At 42.0% G+C, this 19,082-nt stretch overlaps 2 protein-coding genes and 1 long non-coding RNA gene across 4 annotated transcripts in view; 1 reads left to right on the forward strand and 2 right to left on the reverse strand.

Moving 5' to 3' along the window:
- Positions 1–14,384, reverse strand: part of zic2b (zic family member 2 (odd-paired homolog, Drosophila) b) — a 214,702-nt gene extending 200,318 nt beyond the window's left edge. The window contains exons 1-3 of one of the 2 annotated variants that reach the window (XM_084021665.1): positions 13,644–14,384; positions 9,876–11,263; positions 9,714–9,799 (exon numbers count right to left, since the gene is read on the reverse strand). In XM_084021665.1, coding sequence (XP_083877791.1) covers positions 10,635–11,263; positions 13,644–14,166 — 1,152 coding nt within the window. In that variant the 5' untranslated portion in view covers positions 14,167–14,384 and the 3' untranslated portion in view covers positions 9,714–9,799; positions 9,876–10,634. Of the gene's footprint in view, positions 1–9,713; positions 9,825–9,875; positions 11,264–13,643 lie in introns of those variants that run through there. The other variant, XR_014597993.1, reaches the window with a different exon arrangement.
- LOC311021231 overlaps positions 9,724–19,082 on the reverse strand; it is an 86,838-nt gene continuing 77,479 nt past the window's right edge. The window contains exon 3 of the long non-coding RNA XR_014597995.1: positions 9,724–9,840. This is a non-coding gene — a long non-coding RNA (uncharacterized lncRNA). The remainder of the gene's footprint in view (positions 9,841–19,082) is intronic.
- vps8 (VPS8 subunit of CORVET complex) overlaps positions 16,435–19,082 on the forward strand; it is a 46,338-nt gene continuing 43,690 nt past the window's right edge. Inside the window, exons 1-2 of the mRNA XM_084021604.1 lie at positions 16,435–16,568; positions 18,458–18,526. Of these exons, the coding sequence (XP_083877730.1) occupies positions 16,497–16,568; positions 18,458–18,526 (141 nt within the window). The 5' untranslated portion in view covers positions 16,435–16,496. The remainder of the gene's footprint in view (positions 16,569–18,457; positions 18,527–19,082) is intronic.

Genomic DNA, 19,082 nt, shown 5'->3' on the forward strand with positions numbered 1-19,082 from the left:
AGTATGGCAATGTTGTATCGATACGCTGTTGCAAACTATCATTTTTTATTTGATCAACTTTTAATATTGCATATACAAAATTAAACCTTTTGGTAACAATTCCTACTTCAGTCCACTAGATGATGCTGAGATTTTAATGGTGTGTTCATGGGTAAAATCAGGACTGGACTATGTAGACTGTAATAAACAACAATTTTGACCTGCTTTCTGCTTATCAATTCCTATTAATCTCTATTAAAAAAATATAATGGCTTGCTAATATCTACCTTTATTTTGGGCAGTTTCAAGCTGGGGAATGGTTAAATGTAAAACAATCAGTATGACTAAACTTCAATTGTAACTTATTGGATTCTTCTTTTGGAAACTAAACTATTTCAAACATAAATAACACATTTGGTGTCTAAACTATTGTCTTTTTGTCTCTGTAAAGTCAATATTGAAGGGGCCACGAGGCCCTGTGATGTACACGCATAGGCGTCATTTATGGGGGGGATGGTTGCAACCCACCCAATAATCCAAACCAGCCACCACAACCCACCCAATATGATATCATAATTATTGATATTGAATGTTAGGCATTATAATCACTACAGTGTGGTAGATTTTCTCAATTTACCAGTAAAAAATAGTGACGTTTGTCTGTGCCCCCTCCCGCTCTGAGATTTGGTTTCGCCCACCTTGCTCGGACCTGCGCTTCTCTACTGTCTCTCCCGGTCTCTCCCCGTACGTGTACGAAGTATCAGCGGTGGTATGAAGAAAGCACGCGGAAAAAAGCAAAAGGAGGTAGCCAGTGCTAGGGCTCCAGTGCCACCATTCACGAGTCAAATCATGTTACTGAACAAAAGTTAGTTCAGTAGTTATTAGTTAGTTAGTTATTATTATTATTATTATTATTATTATTATTATTATTATATGAAAAATAATATGAATAATAAACTAATTGTGTTTTAGTCATTTTTGTTCTCATCTTTTCTTGAATGCCTAAACTCCTCAACCCCATTTAGTATGTCAACATTTGTATCAGTACCAGCAGTTTGTAAGAAATTGGTCAGTAATTGATGTCATATTTTGTTTCTCAGAATTCACCAAATTGATGCATTAAAATGAAATTATTCAAAACTTTCTCCCGGGGGGGGGCATGCCCCCTGACCCCCCTAGAGGATGTTCAACTCAAAGTTACGCCCCTTGTGTACCCCTTGAGTTGTATCCAAACATAAGGAAACTGGTTTATACGCAACAGACCATGGTTATAGAACCATATGTTATGTATGACATGCATAACATGACTCCACGAAACAACGAGAAACATGTTTAACCAATGTACAATAAAAGGTAGTCTTAACTTGAGGGCCCCCTAGTGGGCTGATCCGGCCAAGCCTGACACTAGAGTATGGTACGCCGAGTACCGAGTCCTAAAAAGTTTTGGGCCGCAGTCTGGGCCCAAGACTAAGCGGTCCAGTGATGTCTTATTCGTTTAAACAGGGTTAAATAACTGTGACTGTTCAGCTCCATCCTAACTGGACATAGTTGCATTCAGCCGTCTGAAGCCCTGCTGGTCGGGGTGACATTACATCAAAGTCACACTTGATTTAACGTGACAGGACGCCGTTATTTACACGCCAACTTTAGCCGCCACACTTTTACACCAGTATGAACATTTGGTTCTGTCTGTTATTGTCTCTTGTAAGTGAGTTTTATGTTATCTTCGTGCCTGTTCCCTCAAGAACGTAGAGGACTGTCCTACCAGCTGGTGGGCTAAGCTAACAGCTAACACGTCAGTCGCGAGCCGATAGTAAACGGCTGTCATGTGTTCAGCGAGCTCGCGCTCCGTCCGCACCGTGACGTTTAACGGCTCACCTTTACAGCCAACAGCAGCCTGTTCAGTGATGGAGAGAGCCTGTGCGCCGCCATGTTGCCAAACTGACGCTCAACCGCCACACGCTGACGTGATGACGTGCAGGTTTAAAGAGACCGGAGTGGTGGAGAGAGAGGCGTCAACCCCGGTCACCTTTTTTCCCCTCTCAACTTTATTTAAACATTTCATTCGTCACACCTGCGATAATAAAAAGCTTTTGGAACAGAGCCTTATCATTTGGAAATAAACAGTCATAATATATTTTGTCTGGTTTTCTGTCAAGAAACAAGATATTATGAATTTAATCTGTGCAGCTTCTAGGAGAATATGTTCAAAATGTGTTTTGTAAGGAATAAGTAGTAAAGTTTAACCTATGGCTTAGTGTAACAACAGTGGGTCTTTAGTACTAAAATCATGTTAAGGGAAAAAAACTGATAAAGGATCAATTCATATCAAACAACACTTACATTCCCATATGCACAGTGTTTGGTTGCTCTATCTGTTCCTCGTGTCCCTATGTCTTTGAAATGATTCCTTCTAAATGCAGTTTGTCTGTAAGAGAAGAGGGACAAAACCACACCTCACAGTTTCAGCCTGACTTCAACAAATCAAGTATCAAGTAAGTAGCAGCAGTAAAACAAACAGGATTGTTTACCTAAATGTTTGTAACTGTGGGAAATGCCCCCTAAATGTGTGTACCTCAGTCTGCTTTAGCTTCACATTATCCATCATTATATTCATTAGCTGTACTTGCTTAACCTTGAGAGGATCGCATGGGACTGGAGGCAATCAGCTGATTTTACCATCCAATCTCAATAAAGTAGTATTTATTGTGACAGCGACCTGTCAATCAGCAGGTAGCCCCGCCCCTAAAGCATACCCTGCTTTCTGGTCTGGTGGACTCTAAATGGACCATAATGTACTAAATGAACATCATGCTGGATTGAAGAAGACTTGAAACTAGAGATGGAGACCATAAACTCATGTTTACAATGTTTACTGAGATAATACATCAAGAGAGAGGTGTCACAGCATCATTAAGCAATTGACCACACTTAACATGTGCCTCAAATCTCAGCGTGAAAGCCCCAATGAACTACTACATAACAGCTTTTAGGCATTTTCTTGTTTCTCTTCTTTCTTCTAAGGGTGTTGTCAGCAGTGTGTACCTGCAGGGAAACCAGACCTGTCACGACACCTGGGAAACACACGGAGAACGCAAGAGGACAAGAGACACTTCAGATTGTTTAGCTCAGGAGGTAGAGCGGGTTGGCTGACAACCGCAAGATTGCCGGTTCGATCCCCGGCTCCTCCTAGCTGAGTGCCTGGTGTCCCTGAGCAAGACACCTCACCCTACTTGCTCCTGACGAGCTGGCTGTCGCCCTGCGTGGTTGACTCCGCCGTCGGTGTGTAGATGTGTGAGTGAATGAGTGAATGTCAGTCATTCCTGTAAAGCCCTTTGGACAAAAGCGCTATATAAATGAGGCCATTTACCATTTACATTGTAAATTTGCAGTTTTACTGATGCTCCTAAATTGACCAAGGTAGCAAAAGAAATAATCCCAAAGGCTGTCAAAGAGAAATGATAGTGTTAAATAGCATAGCCTCTCCACACGTTTGTTGTATCAGCTCTGCATGTTTTATTAAGTGAATCTGTCATTTTGTTCCGAAGTGTAGGCATTATGTAGGGCTGTAATTATTTGTCCGTTCAAGTTCAAGGTTGAATTTATTGTCATTTACAACGGAATTCAGATTATAGCCCCATCATTACTCCATAAGAAAAATCCACACAGAAACACAAACTACATATATGGTGATGGGTTCAGGATGAACTCAGGACTCTAACAGCCTGAGGAAAGAAGCTGTTCTGCAGTCTGCTGGTTCATCAGCTGATCCTTGTGTATCTCTTCAAGCATGTCACAAATATCAGTGCTGCTGGCAGACGGCCCTAGTGATGTACTGGTGGTTTAGAGCCCTCCAGTCCTGCACTGTGAACACTATGATCATGTTAACTGTTTGCATTGGAAATGCAAACAGTTAAAAGAGTATATTTCCCTTTGTGTCATTTGAATGTTTTAAGGGTCCTGAAGAAGTAGAAGTAGAACTGCAGTTAAAAGAACAAAGCTAAGAGCAAAGTCTGAAATAACTAAACTCTGCGTCGAAGGAACATGCTTTTGCTTGTTAATCATCTCACGACCCTGCAGATTTATCTGACGAGGAACTGTGAAGGTTCTGACCTCCAGTTTGGGAACTAAAATTCTCCATACATTGTAATGATAATTATAATTACTGTGTAGTTACTCTGTCAGTGTAGAAATCAATGGCTATAATAATCGAATACGTTTGGCCTGGCTGCAGCCTGGAAGCATCCAAAGACATTTCTGTGGTTAAAAGAAAATGGTCACAGATGCTGTTTTTGATGAATGAAATAAAAAGACCAATAATAAGACAATAGTAAGATTTAAATGGTTTATTTAATAAATTACATTTTTGTGCATGAGAAAGACATTTCAATGAACAATTAATTATAGATTGTTTTGTTGCTCATGCTGGGAACCAGTGGACCTGCATGAAAAATGCTATTTTTTTACTCACCATTAATAAGAAACTTGCCAGTGCCTCCAACCAGTAATGTGGGCTTATTATTTTAAAACCCAATGAAACAAAAAATAAATATACTTGTTGACTTTTATATACCCAGTATGGTCAGTTTGTGACACTATATTTTAATGTTTAATTGAAGGACCTTGACAGAGCCCATTACATTATAGATCTCACACCAAAACTCAGCATATGCCAACTTTACAACCGATTTATTGATCCGATTAATCCCTGAGCTATTGATTTAGTTGGCTTGAATTATGTGCTCGGAAGCATGCGACCATCTAACAAGCCCAACTTGATGTTCAAGAAACGGTCACAAAATTGAAATCTGATTTGTGTACATGCACATGAATTGTCCTGTTATGTGTTCTGTAGTCTCAGCGGCTGAGGGGAGTTTAGGTCGATCAGGGCGCTGGCAGCAAACCAGAGGGTGGTCTTTGACGTCGGTGGCCAAAATGCCTTTTCAGGAGGGAGACGGTAGGCTACTTATTTTTTATGGTGATAATATTTAGGGCTCTAAAGTCCATGCAGGGGTGTAGTGTCTTGTCCTCCTCAAAAAATAATGAAAAGAAAGTTTAAGCAACAAACCAAAGTTAGGTTGAGACAACAAAATAAACACTTGGTGTGGCGCAGTGTCAAACACCGGCATCATGGTTGAAAGTCGTGTGTTGTCTGACCCAACAACCTTCCTACCCCCCACCCTTAGTACCACGAAAAGGATCCCAATTGACTTCCTACTGGCAATGTTTTCATGCTGAGCGACAAGAAAATAATGGACAATACGGAGCGTGGTGGGACTGTGTGGGGTCTTTCCCAGGGTTGGTGGTTATAGTGTTGGCCCGGGTTGGAGCCATTCTGGAGCCTGTTCTCCCTGTGTCAACATGGCTTCCTCCAACAGACATGCAGGTTAGGTTAATAAGTGACTACATTGCTCATAGGTGTGACTGTTAGCGGTACCGGATAATGGCTGGATTGTATTTCCAAGGTCAAGAATGAGCTCCTCGGGTGCATGAATGCTGTGGTTGGACCTCACACTCATCTCATTACTTTAGCCATATTAATAATCAAGACAAACACATCACCTGTTTGCTGTCACTGAGTAAAACATGGTTTGGCTTACAATGACTATGGAAATTAAACAAGTAGTCGTTTCTAACTTGACACTCCACCGGTCTCCTGGTTAAAGCCCTGTGTTCCTGGACCCGTCCACCAGACCTCCTCCTACATGCACTTCCCAGTGTTGCAGTTAGGGGGAGCCAGAGGGAGCTGAGCTCCAACGCAGCTAACTCAAATACCTGTGGGGGTCTCTGAGAATACAGCAGCATAATCATTTAATTACAAATAAAGCTATTTTCCCTTCCACATACGGAGTCATATTGAAGTTGAAGATAAATAGCTTGACATGACGAGTAATAAGAGCAGCCCAAACGTGTAGTAAAGCATCATGAAGGGCTGCACTACACCCCCACGCCACTATGGTGCCAACTATCAATTTGAGGGCTTTTCAACAAAAAATAAAAAGATCAGTTTGTATGCATACAATGTGTGTGTGTCACACGTAGCTTCTACTGTGGAGACGGGGCTGGCAAAGTGAGACATGTATCCGTCTCACTTTGCCAGCCCCAGAAATGAAATAACTCAAACCCTGAAGATAACCCATCTGATTCTCCAAGGAACTAGTCTGTTCCACTTTCATCAGCTGAGCTTCTCATGAGAGGGCCCTTAAATGCTTCAGTGTCTCGAACATACGTACTTTAAATAGTTCATGTGTTTTTAACAAAGGAGCCGGTGGTGCACACTGGGAAGTGGCCTGATGTTGTATGGGAGGCAGCATCTCATCAGAAGGCACTTCTTATTCCTCTCTCAGCTTGTGGTTGCAGGGATATCATCCTTGTGTAGCGGCCTGGTGTCATGGCTGACACTGATGAATGCAACGTGCTGGTTTCATGTTCAGGGACATTCTCTCAGCACGGAAACCAGTCCAATGGAAGTCAATTAGGATCCTTTTTTGTAAAAGCCATGTGACTATGTAACGTCCAGAGTGAGTACTATTAGATACAGATGAAGACTACAACATGGAGAGTTGTTGTGACTTTAACTGTACTTCAGTACCATTAGAGCTATACTTGTACTCCTACTGCACTTCATTTCTGAAAGAAATGCTGTACTTTTTACTCCAAATATTTACCTGGCAACAGTCAATAAAATGTAATTAGATATCAATAGAAACATTACTATTCACACTTTACAGTTTCATTTTTTTAAGAATATTTTACTTTATAATTACAATTCTGATGGTATTTTACCATTAAGGGTATTATTACTTTGACTTAAGGCAAACGTCTCCCTGACACCCTGGATCCATGGACAGAGCTCTCTGACACAGTAGCAGACTATTCTAAAAAATACATACAAGTACAAGTGACAACACATTTATTCTCCCAATATTATCTTTTAGTCCCATAACATTATGATTTTTGTCTGACACAAAGGTGACCTCTTTATTTAACTGAAGTAATGACTTGTCTCACTGAAGGTGGAGTGGAAACATCATCTCCAGAGTTTCTATCTGAGAAACAGGACAGACAGGAGGGACGTCACGTCGGGAGGAATTTGGTTGGATGGTTGAAAACATAAGCTCACCTTCTGTAACTCGGCCTGATTCGTGGTCATGATATCATTGGTTGAAATGACTTGCTACTCACTGATGTAAGCATGCAACATATTTTGTTTTCCAGGAAGAAGATTTGGGATTTTGATAAACAGACACAAAGAAATAGTTTTTGTTGTTTTGTCAGCATATGTTGTTAAATAGGTGAACAGTATGAGCGGGGATGTGATGGAAAAGGGTGAAGAAGACATGTTTCAGTTCAGCTCAGCTGTAAGCTGAACCAGGCTGCTTCTCCTAAACCTAAACAGTGCTTTTGTTGGCTCAACTCGACGGTAGTTTGGTTGTGTAACGTCGTCCTGACTGACAGAAGAAGAAGGGACACAAACCCAGCAGATTAAAGGGGAGCTGTGTGTCAGAGAGCTGGAGCTCAGATGTGAGAGGCCTGGATAGCACAGGGATAACACATACAGACAACTATTCACACCGACAGGTAGCTCCACCCATCACAGCTGTAGGTGGGGTGTGTTTCTACAGAGGGCGTTCCACCGTGCTGAAGGTCATACAAACTTAACGAGCCGAGTCGTCGCTGCTCATATCTACAGATTATTGCTCGAGAATCAAAGCTTCCATGACACCGTCCAGTCTGCTGTGCACTTCTTCACGCCCCCCTCCCCTCTCCACTTCCACACTGATGACTCACTCAACAGCTCTGTCGCCAGTAGACCTGAATGAAAGTGAGATTCACAATTTTTAAATCACTTGTATTGTAAGTCATTCATCTTGAGTGTTATTTGCAGTTTCGTCCATCGTCTCTGTCCAACTCTGTCTCCTACAAAATTACATTCCCATACAACTCAACTCTTTTTCTCCGGACCGCAACGTCACAGTTTCAAAAGGTTTCAAACACGTGGTTTACAAACAAAGCAGAGGACACGCTAGAAAACTACAGTTAGGTTTAGGCAACAAAAGTATTTGTTAGGTTTAGTAAAAAACAACAACATTTTGGCTTAAAATTACAAAAAAAAAAAAAAAACACCCATCCACCATTATCTCTTTACGCTGATATGTGACTCGCCCCAAACATAATCCATGACAAAATACATTTTCCTTGAAACGTAATTCACAAGCCTGTGTCATTGTGTGGGAACGTAATTTCTCAGAGAGCAGGCTGTCCTGTCAGTAAACACAAGCGTACACATCAACAGGTCGGGGAAAAGAAGAGTAAAAGTGTTGAAACAAACCCCACATGAGCCAAACTTATTTCTTGGAAGAGAAAACCAAAGATGAACGTTAAAATTAATTTCCAATCTACACCTTTAGACCCTTCCTCACAGGCAGACCCACACGGTCATCTTCATTCAAATCCTGTGGCATTGTACATTAAACACTCGGCTTCAGGTAGGTTTTCTTACATGCCAGCTTGAAATGACCTACTCGTGGATGGATAATGTACATTGATATGAAGTCACTCGTCAACCATTTAAAGTGTTCTCACTGCAGTCTCATCCAACAGAGATGAGACATTTTCTCAAGCACAATCTGACACAATACATTCCACTCTTTTCCTCGATTCATCAACGCTCACATTGAGTCCAAAAGCAAGATGCCACTTTGCATGGTGATCAAAGGGGAGAATACTAGATGTCTTGTGCATCATTTAATACACGTTTCATGTTAACGCAATATGTGTATGACATATATGGTCATTTTGGAAAAACCTCGTGGTCTTGACTAAATTGCACATGGAGTGTAAACAGATACTGAGAGGTCCATAGGGTTGAAGAGGTTGATCAGTGTCACGGTCTTCAAAACTGCAGCTTTACCGCTGGCTACTGTGTCGGATTAGACTGTGAACACATAAAACACTTCTGAACAAGTTACTACCAATGATTCGTAAGTAAAGACCTCAGTTTGCTTCAAACAAAGTGCTTGTAGGGTCACCGAACAGCATCAGAATCAGCTGCTTCCAAACCTTGAGGTTGTCGAACTAGTTTGTTGAAAACAGACCGAGGCCGTGAAGGTGCGTTCACACCAAACGCAAACAGAGAATCGTCGCCTCTTGTTACACATGCAAGTTTGACCGCGGGATCATTAGTGAGTACTTGCATCACTCGCACTAAACACGTCAGAGAGGAGGCGGGGCTTCCCTCCACAGACACAAACCAGGCTTCAACCATCACGGCTGAAATCACCACTAGTGCTGCTTTGTACATCTACAGATCCACCAGGAAACCAGACACTGAGTCAATGACATCATCCAGAGGTGCTCGATGGATTTCACCAAGCTGGATCCACTGGATCTAGTTAGACACACATCAGCTGGTTTACTACAGCTGGATGACCCAGAATAAACTATTTAGCTAGGATTTGATATCAATAACAAGATGAAAAGGATGCTGAAATAACTCCATAATGATGGTGATCAGTAAAAAGTAAAGTCAAGCTAACTACTTTTAAAATGCTTGTTTTGTGAATGGAGTCTGCTTGATGGGTGCTAGGCTATGCTAACATTATAGCTGCTCCATCAACACTCCATATAAGGTCATCTAGACATAAATACAGCAGAGACCTTGTTGTTTGACCGCAGACGGTCTCTGGTTTCTCCACATAGTCTGGTCTGGTCTCTGGACTAATGTGAACTACTATCTAGACCTCTGGGGGACCACAGACAGTCTCTGGTTTCTCCACATAGTCTGGTCTGGTCTCTGGACTAATGTGAGCTACTAGACCTCTGGGGGACCACAGACAGTCTCTGGTTTCTCCACATAGTCTGGTCTCTAGACTAATGTGAGCTACTATCTAGACCTCTGGGGGACCACAGACAGTCTCTGGTTTCTCCGGTTTTGTGACACAGTGTCATGCAAATTTCGCACCCGAGTTTAAATATTTAAACGTGCGTGGAATCTGCATATTTGCATCTCATCACTCGTGCCTCCCATCTATTCGCGTCTTTACATTTACCAAGATTCCCCTTTGCGTTTGGTGTAAACACAGCATGACAGGCACACCCGTCCACCCTGTGTGCCTCCTGGTTTGGGACCTGCTGTCTTATTAATGTGTATCATGAGCTCAGGTTAACATTAACCACTTGCCATCAGTGTCAATGTAGCCCTTGAAATTGCTTCATCTAGATGGAGCTCTTGGCTAATCTGTCTGCCTAGAGGTCATCGTGTACCCTCGTCATATTCTCTCACAGCCAGCAGAGCAGAACCCATCATCCCCTGGTCCATTTGTACAAGATCATCCCTTTTGTTAGTCCAGGTTAGCTAGCTGACACAGACTGGATCACTTGCAGTCATTTTCTTTTTTGAATTCCTCATGTCCCTTCTGGCAAACATTTGAGCCATAGATGTTTGGTCCACAGATAGTGATGATGTGGAGTTTTGTATTAGAGAGTAAAAAGTCATCATCTGATCACAGCCGTCTCCATCCGCGATGGGCCACTGATGTTGAACCATACCACTGCTGGTTCTGGAAATGTACAGCAACTGTGATTCCACAGAGCATCTCTGGCCTGACCTGGGTCTGACAACATATGTTCTTCAAGTCCACATCCCCTCCGTCCTACGTGACGTACTCGTCATCGCTAGGTTCTGATTTGATGTGGTCCGGGTGGAGTAGAGGGAAGTGTGGCGCTGTACTCCTGGTACACACGTACCACTCCTTAATGTTAGACAACTGAGGTAAAGCCGGGTTGACGGAGCGCTGGCTCCTCCGCCGGCTCCGAGCGCTCTGCTGCCTCTGGGCCAGCTGACTCTTCAGGCCTGACAGAGACAGATCCAGAGGCATCGCCATCGGAGATGAACTCCGCAGCAGCAGCTTGTGGTCAACTTCGCTGGCTGAGCCGATATCCAATTGGTGGTTGGACAGAAGAGGAAAATGAGTGTTTTTATTGGCAAATGAGGGAGAGAGGCGGTTCATTTTTAGGTCGAGGGGCTCGAGGAGAGCCTGATGAGGTTGCTGGAGTTGATGGGGGATGGAGTCGTACACGTCCTGGGCTTCGGAGGTAGGTGACGACTTGACGTGAACCTTCATATGTTTGCGCAGCGAGCTGGGGTGGGTGTAGGACTTGGTGCAGCCCAGGGCCTTGCAGTCGTAGGGCTTGGAGGCCGTGTGGACCTGCGAGTGCTTCTTCCGGTCGCTGCTGTTTGCGAAGCGTCGCTCACAAAACTCACACTGGAATGGCTTCTCACCTGCAACACAAACATCACACTCACTGTTATCACGCTCTACAACCGACACCATTCACGTTTACAGTCGAAGGGACGCCAACTAGTTTTTATAGAGGCTAAGACCCGCCCCTTCCTGTGAACCAGCATGCAACCTTGTTTCAGAAACAATATATACCGTCGTCAACGACGGGAGGCAAAATAATTTTTTGCATTGTGTTACACATCCCGCTGGATAAAACCCCTCAGGTAAGACAACGTTACGTTAGCGATGGAACGGAGCTAATAATGATCATATTTATCTATATTTAGCTATATTTGAAAACTGACAATACCAAGTTTCAACCAGTCACACTCTGAATGATGCATTTCTTATAGTCAACTGTAACGGGAGTGTTTTTCATATTCCCATGTCATCATAAACCATACATCACATGTATGCGAGTGTACAGTGGTATGCATGCAGCATCCTGGTGTGACCCTGGACCTAAACAGGATTACTTCTTGTGGTGACGTGCAATGTTTATATTGTGTTTTTTTTAAATAAAAAGATTATCATCACTTTTAAGAGCTACTCAAAAGCTAAATCATGACTCCATTGGCATCTAATAGAGCTAAAATGTGTTTACATAAACATACATTGCTAGTTAATTGGTCTAGCAAGTGAAAGCTATTATATTCTAATTTAATAACGCTGCGATAAATCTGACCTGCATTCAGGTTCTCTCTTTCCCATTTAGCACCATCCAACCTCCTTCCTGGGCTACACTTGTTTATTTGTACTTGATTACCGTTTTATTATCATCATCGTCATTGTTTTTTATGTTATCTTCTCCTTTCCATTTTATAATTGGCGCTGATGATGATGATGATGATAATCCCATTAGTATTATAATTATTTATCTATCTATTAATCTTACTGGTCAGTGTTCTTCTACCTCTGGTTTCAGCTGTTCACACAGCATGAATATATGCCACACTAACTGTACACACTTCCTGACATGCAGACAAACACAAAAACAACAGAAAAGCTGAAGCATATCACATCATGTTATGCTTCACATGTCCTATTTGTATTTCCTGTTACATCTTTTGTCTATTTTATGTCAACTGTATGTTTAAAAAAAATATAATAAAAGAATAATCCTAAATAAGAAAGAGCCTGATTTGAAAAAAATACAGGATACAAACATACGTTTTAAGAAGAATATTTGACTGTTTCGCCCCAAAAACATGTAAAAAAGTTTTGAGCATATTGTTATGATTATCGGTTTAATATCATGAATCAGGATAATCATGCTCATATAACTCATGCCAAGTTGACTCTTGGTTGTTATTTCGGAGACTGAAGCATCGTGGTATTATCATACTAAAAAAGGCAAGGGGTGTTCCCAACCTGGCAACCCAAGAGTAATTATTCTTATTATCAATCTATATTGCATTAGTAAATTATTTATTAACCATTACTTATAAACATTTGAATAGACACGGGGCGACATGCTCAAAATGTTATGTTGTTAATAACCTGGCCAAAATAACTGCAATTCACAATATTATCTTGATAATCATCAACATAAATATGGTAGATAAGTCAGACGGATCGTAATCCTTTTTAGTGGAAAAATCCTAAAGATGATCATAAATCCTAAGGCTAATAAACAATAAATACATTGTTAATGTATTTTTGTACCCGTGTTTATTTTAATCAGGTTCTATTGTCAGTTATTTGCCATGACAAGTAACTAAACAGCTTTTTCAAGTCACTCGTGACCATATTCATGATTATTTACCAAGATGAACTTATTGTAAGTGTTTTTTGTTATAAAATCATGGTCCAGGACAGAATCCTCCATCATCCATCTCCCTGACCAAGTGTCTCAGTAGAAAGCAGCACAGTCTCACTGACAGAGATCACTTTTTAAAACAACACAGTTAACTTCAAACTACATCAGCTGTCAGAAAACGGGCCTCAGTGATTGTCGGGTTCTTAAACAAGACAATCCGTGACAACTGTGTTCATGCAGACGGGAATTAACATGATAACTACGGCCACGTGTGTCTCAACACACTACTTCCCGTTGTGCACGTCAAATCAATTTGGTTGTGCACCCATCCTTTCCCCTCACACAATCCGGCTGCTTTGTCCTGCTTCCTGTCACCTTGCATGACTCCTGAGCTGCGGCTCTACCCATGATCCCTCGAGGAGACAAGGGAGCAATGAAGGCCGGATGTGATAGGGAACTGAACTGAGCCCACGTAAACATGGAGGGGATTCCTAGCAGCCTGGGAACAATATATGAACCTCTTTCTCGTCTGTCGGGACTGAGGCTGCCGTGTTGACACGGCGTTAAACACCTATATGTGTGCAGAGGCGCTGTGTGAGCCGCGCCACCGTGAAGCCTACCCGTGTGCGTGCGCGTGTGGATCTTCAGGTTCTCGGAGCGAGCGAACATCTTGCCGCAGTTGGGAAATGCGCATGAAAAAGGCTTCTCCCCGGTGTGCACGCGGATGTGGTTGATGAGTTTGTATTTGGCTTTGAACGCCTTCCCGCCGCGCAGACACTCGTCCCACATGCAGACGTGACTGAGGGTCTCGAGCCCCGCTGCTACATGCTCGGTGGTGACGTGGTCGACCAGCTCGTGCATGGAGCTGAAAGTTTGGTCGCAGACGGATGTCGCCGTCCGCCCAAGCCTCTGTCTCGAAGAAGTTCGGTCAATCCATTTACAGACCAGCTCGGTTTTGACGGTGGGGCCTTTGGAGAAATCCAGCAGGCCGTCCATCCCCCCGACGGCACCGCCGTCGGAACAAGCGGAGACACCGGTGGCTCTCGGCTGTGGCGGTGAGACGATGCTCGAAGCCCCGGAGTTGTTGTTCCCCAGCGGAGAGACGAGGCCATTGTGCCTGGCCACTACAGCCGTCCGCTTCATGCTCGGCACGGCGGGCTGCCCCGCTCCCGTCTCCAGCTACAATCCTCTCTTCCACGGAAAACGAGTTAAATCCAAGTGGCGAAGCGTCGGACGCCGACGTCCTTCCTTCCTGTGTGTTTTGGTGAAAGGGAGAGCGCATGCGGCAGTCTCTTTACCCCCCGCTGCTCGGTATTAGATCCCGAGAGTCGGAGCCTCCATGCTTTTATTTACTGTGTGAATGGAGGTGAACGGAGTCGAAGAAACACAGCAGGCCGCGACCCAACACTGTCGGGGGGCGTCCTTGTCTCCTTTCCTTCTTCAATCCTTTCTCCACTTCCTTCCTTATTTTTCGACTCACAGCCCCAAAGTTATGTTTCACACAGGAGTAAACGTTCACAATTAGTGGCTGTGTGGAAAAACTCACTCCTCACTATATAGTGAGTTATCCATGTTGTAGTTCTGACTGAATGTAAATTGAGAATTATTATACCCAATATAGTGGACTCAGAGTATCCCACAATTCATCTGGAAAAGCAGTGGAGAACTCACTAACCAAGCAATATAGAATGATTGAGAGAAATCACTGAAAATTTGTAAATAATAAATACATTTAAATGTAGTGTTAGAAGAGCATCATAACACAGTACTTTGAATATATTTATTCATTTAGGAAATACTCTTATTGCCTCCAGCAGCTCCTATCATCCTCCCTTTTCACAATAAAAGCCCAAGACATACTGGTGACATCACTGTTTACAGGGGAACTTAAATTACAACAAATTATCTGATATATATAACTATATATATATAACTATATATATATATAACTATATATATATATATATATATATATATGAATTTGGATCTGACATGTTTTAATTATTTGACGTATGATGATAGTCCTCCATATAGTGATCTATATTGTCCCTTATACTATAGTCTTCTATATCCTCCTTTTAGTCCTCCATTTAGTCGTCTACATAGTCCTTTAAATGGTTCTCCATATAGTCCCTTAGTACTCTACATAGACCTCTACATAGTCCTCAAAATAGTCCTCTATCCCTGAATAGTGAATAGAGAGTGAATGAGAGTGATTTAGGACACAACAAGGGAATATACTGTCGCATGTTCATATGGACAACCTGAAAAAGTTTGTCAACCTTACTATTGTGATTTTACCAAGAGGTTGAACACAAAAATAGAGAAAGAATAACACGTTTTTGAATGAAACAGGAAGTGATTTACTTTTAGAAAGCACAGGAATTGTTGGCGTTTCAGGGAAGACGTCGGAGGAAGGTAAGTGGCAGAGTCTGTGGCTGGAGATGCAGAGACAGGTGAGTGAGCAGGCTGGAGCGTGGTTGGTGGACAGGATCTGGAGATGAACAGAGCACAGGTAATAATGAATACAGAGAGCAGCAACACGCAAGATCAAGAAAATGTCCAGAGAGCTCGGTACCACTGAGAAGAGGGAACAATCTTCTTCTTCTTCTTTGCGTTCAGAAGGAACAATCCAGGCAACTGGAGTATATAAGCTGGCACTGATGAGAGCCTGGTGTGTCTCATTAGGTGCTGAACAGGAGGGAGAGAAAGGGAGTAGCCACGCCCACAAGACTGACAGCAAGGAGAGGATAAGTAAGGGGAAATAACAGCCGCATAGCGGATCATTACACATGGGTTATCATGGAAATCTGTGTTGAATTTTTTTATTGGATTAGATTGTATAAGGACCACCTTTTTTGAGTCACTGAGAATGAAGTAATTATATCATGAAAGTAAAAATGTAATTTTAAGGTTAAGCTGAAATAAAATATATTTTTAAACCCCTCATTGTGTTCACCTAATTAACAATATATGCCATAAATATATATTTAAAAAGTGGTTATAATTTGTATTATATTATATAGATATGTGTTAATATATTTAAAATAAAATAAATCAAAAATAAATAACATATATGTTATACATATTAATGATATATGTGTGTGCGTGTAAATATGTAAATACATGTATAATATTATATATAATATATATAATGTGTGTGTATATATTGATTATATATATATATAATGTATGTGTGTATATATTGATTATATATATATATAATGTGTGTGTGTGTGTGTGTGTGTGTGTGTGTGTGTGTGTGTGTGTGTGTGTGTGTGTGTATTGATTATATAAATGTATATACACATTATAGTAAGTTTTCAAATTATGCGAGTTCTCTAGGTAAAGAAACTTTATTCTGAAAAATTCAACCGGAAGGTGTCATTAATCTAGTTCCCACCGGAGGAACCGCAGAGGGATCCAGGCGAGCCAGAGCTTTTGGGCGAGCTGTGGTGCACGTAAACACAGCGATGTCGGATTCTCCGGACAGCCGCAGCCTCCGCTCCGCTTCCTCGCAGCTCAACCTGATGGAGATGGACGCGGTGAGACTCATACGTGTCCTAATCTAGTCATGGCGATGCCAACTGAGTGAAAGCGGGAATGAACTCACTTCAAGTCTTCCGCAGCAGTCTGTTGTTTCTCCGTTTTCGGTACCACATGATGGTCCAAACGGTTCTTTCCTCTTTGCTAAAGGAGCCGTTACTAACGAATACAACACTAGCTTGTGACAGGTACATGACGCCAGCTAGCCTAGCATGCTGGCTTCTCCCGTAGACTTCTACACTGGCGTTTCTGTGCTCTCATACTATTTCATAGTAACGATAAGCGGCTTATCTTATATATTTCATTTATATTCAGATGACACCACCATTGTTGCTATTTTGGGGTTTAATTATGTGACTGACAGACTAACGTCAGTCCTTTTCACTGTCCTGAAGTCTGAACTTATCACGTGATCTAGTAACGTCGTTTACCATGCAGCTCGTGCTCACGCCAAAACAAAAATATTATTCAAACCAAAAATGCTGGCACTAGCTTTGCTTCAAGTGAATTAATAACGTGATTTCTTTAAGTCACTTTCAGCAGTGTTTCTAAAAGTAAGAGCGCTTTAGTTGTTAAGTGATGCGTTCAGGTCCGTCTTCCCGTTGTGTATTAACCTGCAAGAGGAGTTGATTCGGACATGGTGTGTCATACAAGAGTTATCACATGTAATAAGTGCAGAAGTATGTACATGCTGTCTGATATTTCCAGTCACACTTCCACACTGATGAATGAACCTACTTGCTATGTAGTAAAGTATCTGCTCATCTTGTTCAGGGTTGCAGGCGTCCACCGAGGGCGAAGGCAGACCCTGGACAGATCTCCAGTTTACTTCAATTCATTTTCATTTATTGTCATTGTACAATTTGCACAATGGAATTTAGTTTGTAGTCCCTTTTGCTACATAAGAAAAATACACAAAAACAAAACTATATCACATGGTGAAGTGTTCAAGAGTTACAGAGTCTCAAAGAAGAAAGCAGCTGCGATCCTATTCTCCCATCTGTAGTCGTCTTGTACTTGAATGCATAAAGTTGACTTTGCTGAAGTTTATTGGTGCGAATATCACCTGATTGGCCACCGATCAGGCTGATGAGAAGAGACAATCAGAGGACTCATCAATTCTGAACTGAAACATTTTCAATGGTCATTTTCCTGCTACCTCCCTAGACCGAGCATGAGGGCTGAATGATGAAAGCGTGAGGAACCTCTTGTTTTTGTGGAGATTATTGTTATGTTTCTGTTGCACATTGTTTGGGGGGAAACTGGCAAAGTTGTGCCGTGGTTGGGCTCCGGCGTCATCAGCGGGTTCAATGAACGCACACCAGGGTTGGGATGAAGTTCCTTTGATGTTCACTAAATTTGGTGGGATCATTGCTGTCATATTTAACAACATAGTAACATTTTTTCAGCCATGTTGTTTTGTACGTTCATTTTAAATTCATGATTTGAGGTCTTTAAGATGCAGAAACATTTGTAGAACTCTGCACCAATGACAGCCCACTCATCACTGGCTTCAGCTTTAATTATTTCTTTGTAATTTATTTATGTCAAATATGGCCACATGCAGATGTATCATCTAAAGATCTGGAGATCTGATCGTAAGAAGTGTAAAAATGTAAGAGCCATACTCGGTGCAAGGGATAGATAGTCTTAGTTTTTTATTTATACTACTGCTTTATTGATACTTCTTATCGGTTAGGTTCTTTATCGATACACTTATCAGCTCTCTTTTCAGTACTGAATGTTGGTTACTTTAAAAAATATATATAATAAGAATAAAAACTGACTCATGGTTATATTGTTAATGGGAAGTTGTGAGTCAGACACACAACCAAGAGGAAACAGATGCTGCTTTCTAACTCTCTGTATGTAATACTTCTGTTTTCAGATTGATGATAAGGAGTTTGACATTCCCCAGGTAGACACACCTCCCACACTGGAGAGCATCCTTAATGAGGCAAGTACATACTACTCTCTTTGACTACTACACTGTGCTGTACTGAATCACATGGTTTCGTCCTGGATCGTGGCCTCCCTTCTTCCTCTAATGTCCAGTCTCAGAGTGCAGGACTTGGGCTGAAGCCCTCCATGCATGGTGAGGAGCCTTCTTGTCTTGATATCAGCGTTCTCTATCTGTTCCTGTGGCCATGTTGTTATACCAGCGGGGTATCCCACTCTTCTTTCTAACTTCCGACCTATCTCCAAACTTTCATTTCTATCTAAAGTGCTGGAGAAGGTAATAGCTAACCAGCTGTTATCATTTCCGGAGGAGAATCACATTTTCGAGAAATTTCAGTCTGGCTTTAGACCGCGTCATAGCTGTGAAACCGCCCTGCTTAAAGTCTTTAATGACATTTGTGTAACCCTTGACTCAGGATGTGCAGCAATGCTAATGACCCTGGATTTAACTGCAGCATTTGACACTGTATATCATAGGACCCTGCTGTCACGTCTGGAGCAACATGTGGGCATTAAAGGGTCAGCCCTCATGCTGATTAGGTCATACTTGACTG

This window comes from Eutrigla gurnardus, assembly GCF_963514095.1.
Source record: "Eutrigla gurnardus genome assembly, chromosome: 11".
NCBI classification, from domain to species: domain Eukaryota; kingdom Metazoa; phylum Chordata; class Actinopteri; order Perciformes; family Triglidae; genus Eutrigla; species Eutrigla gurnardus.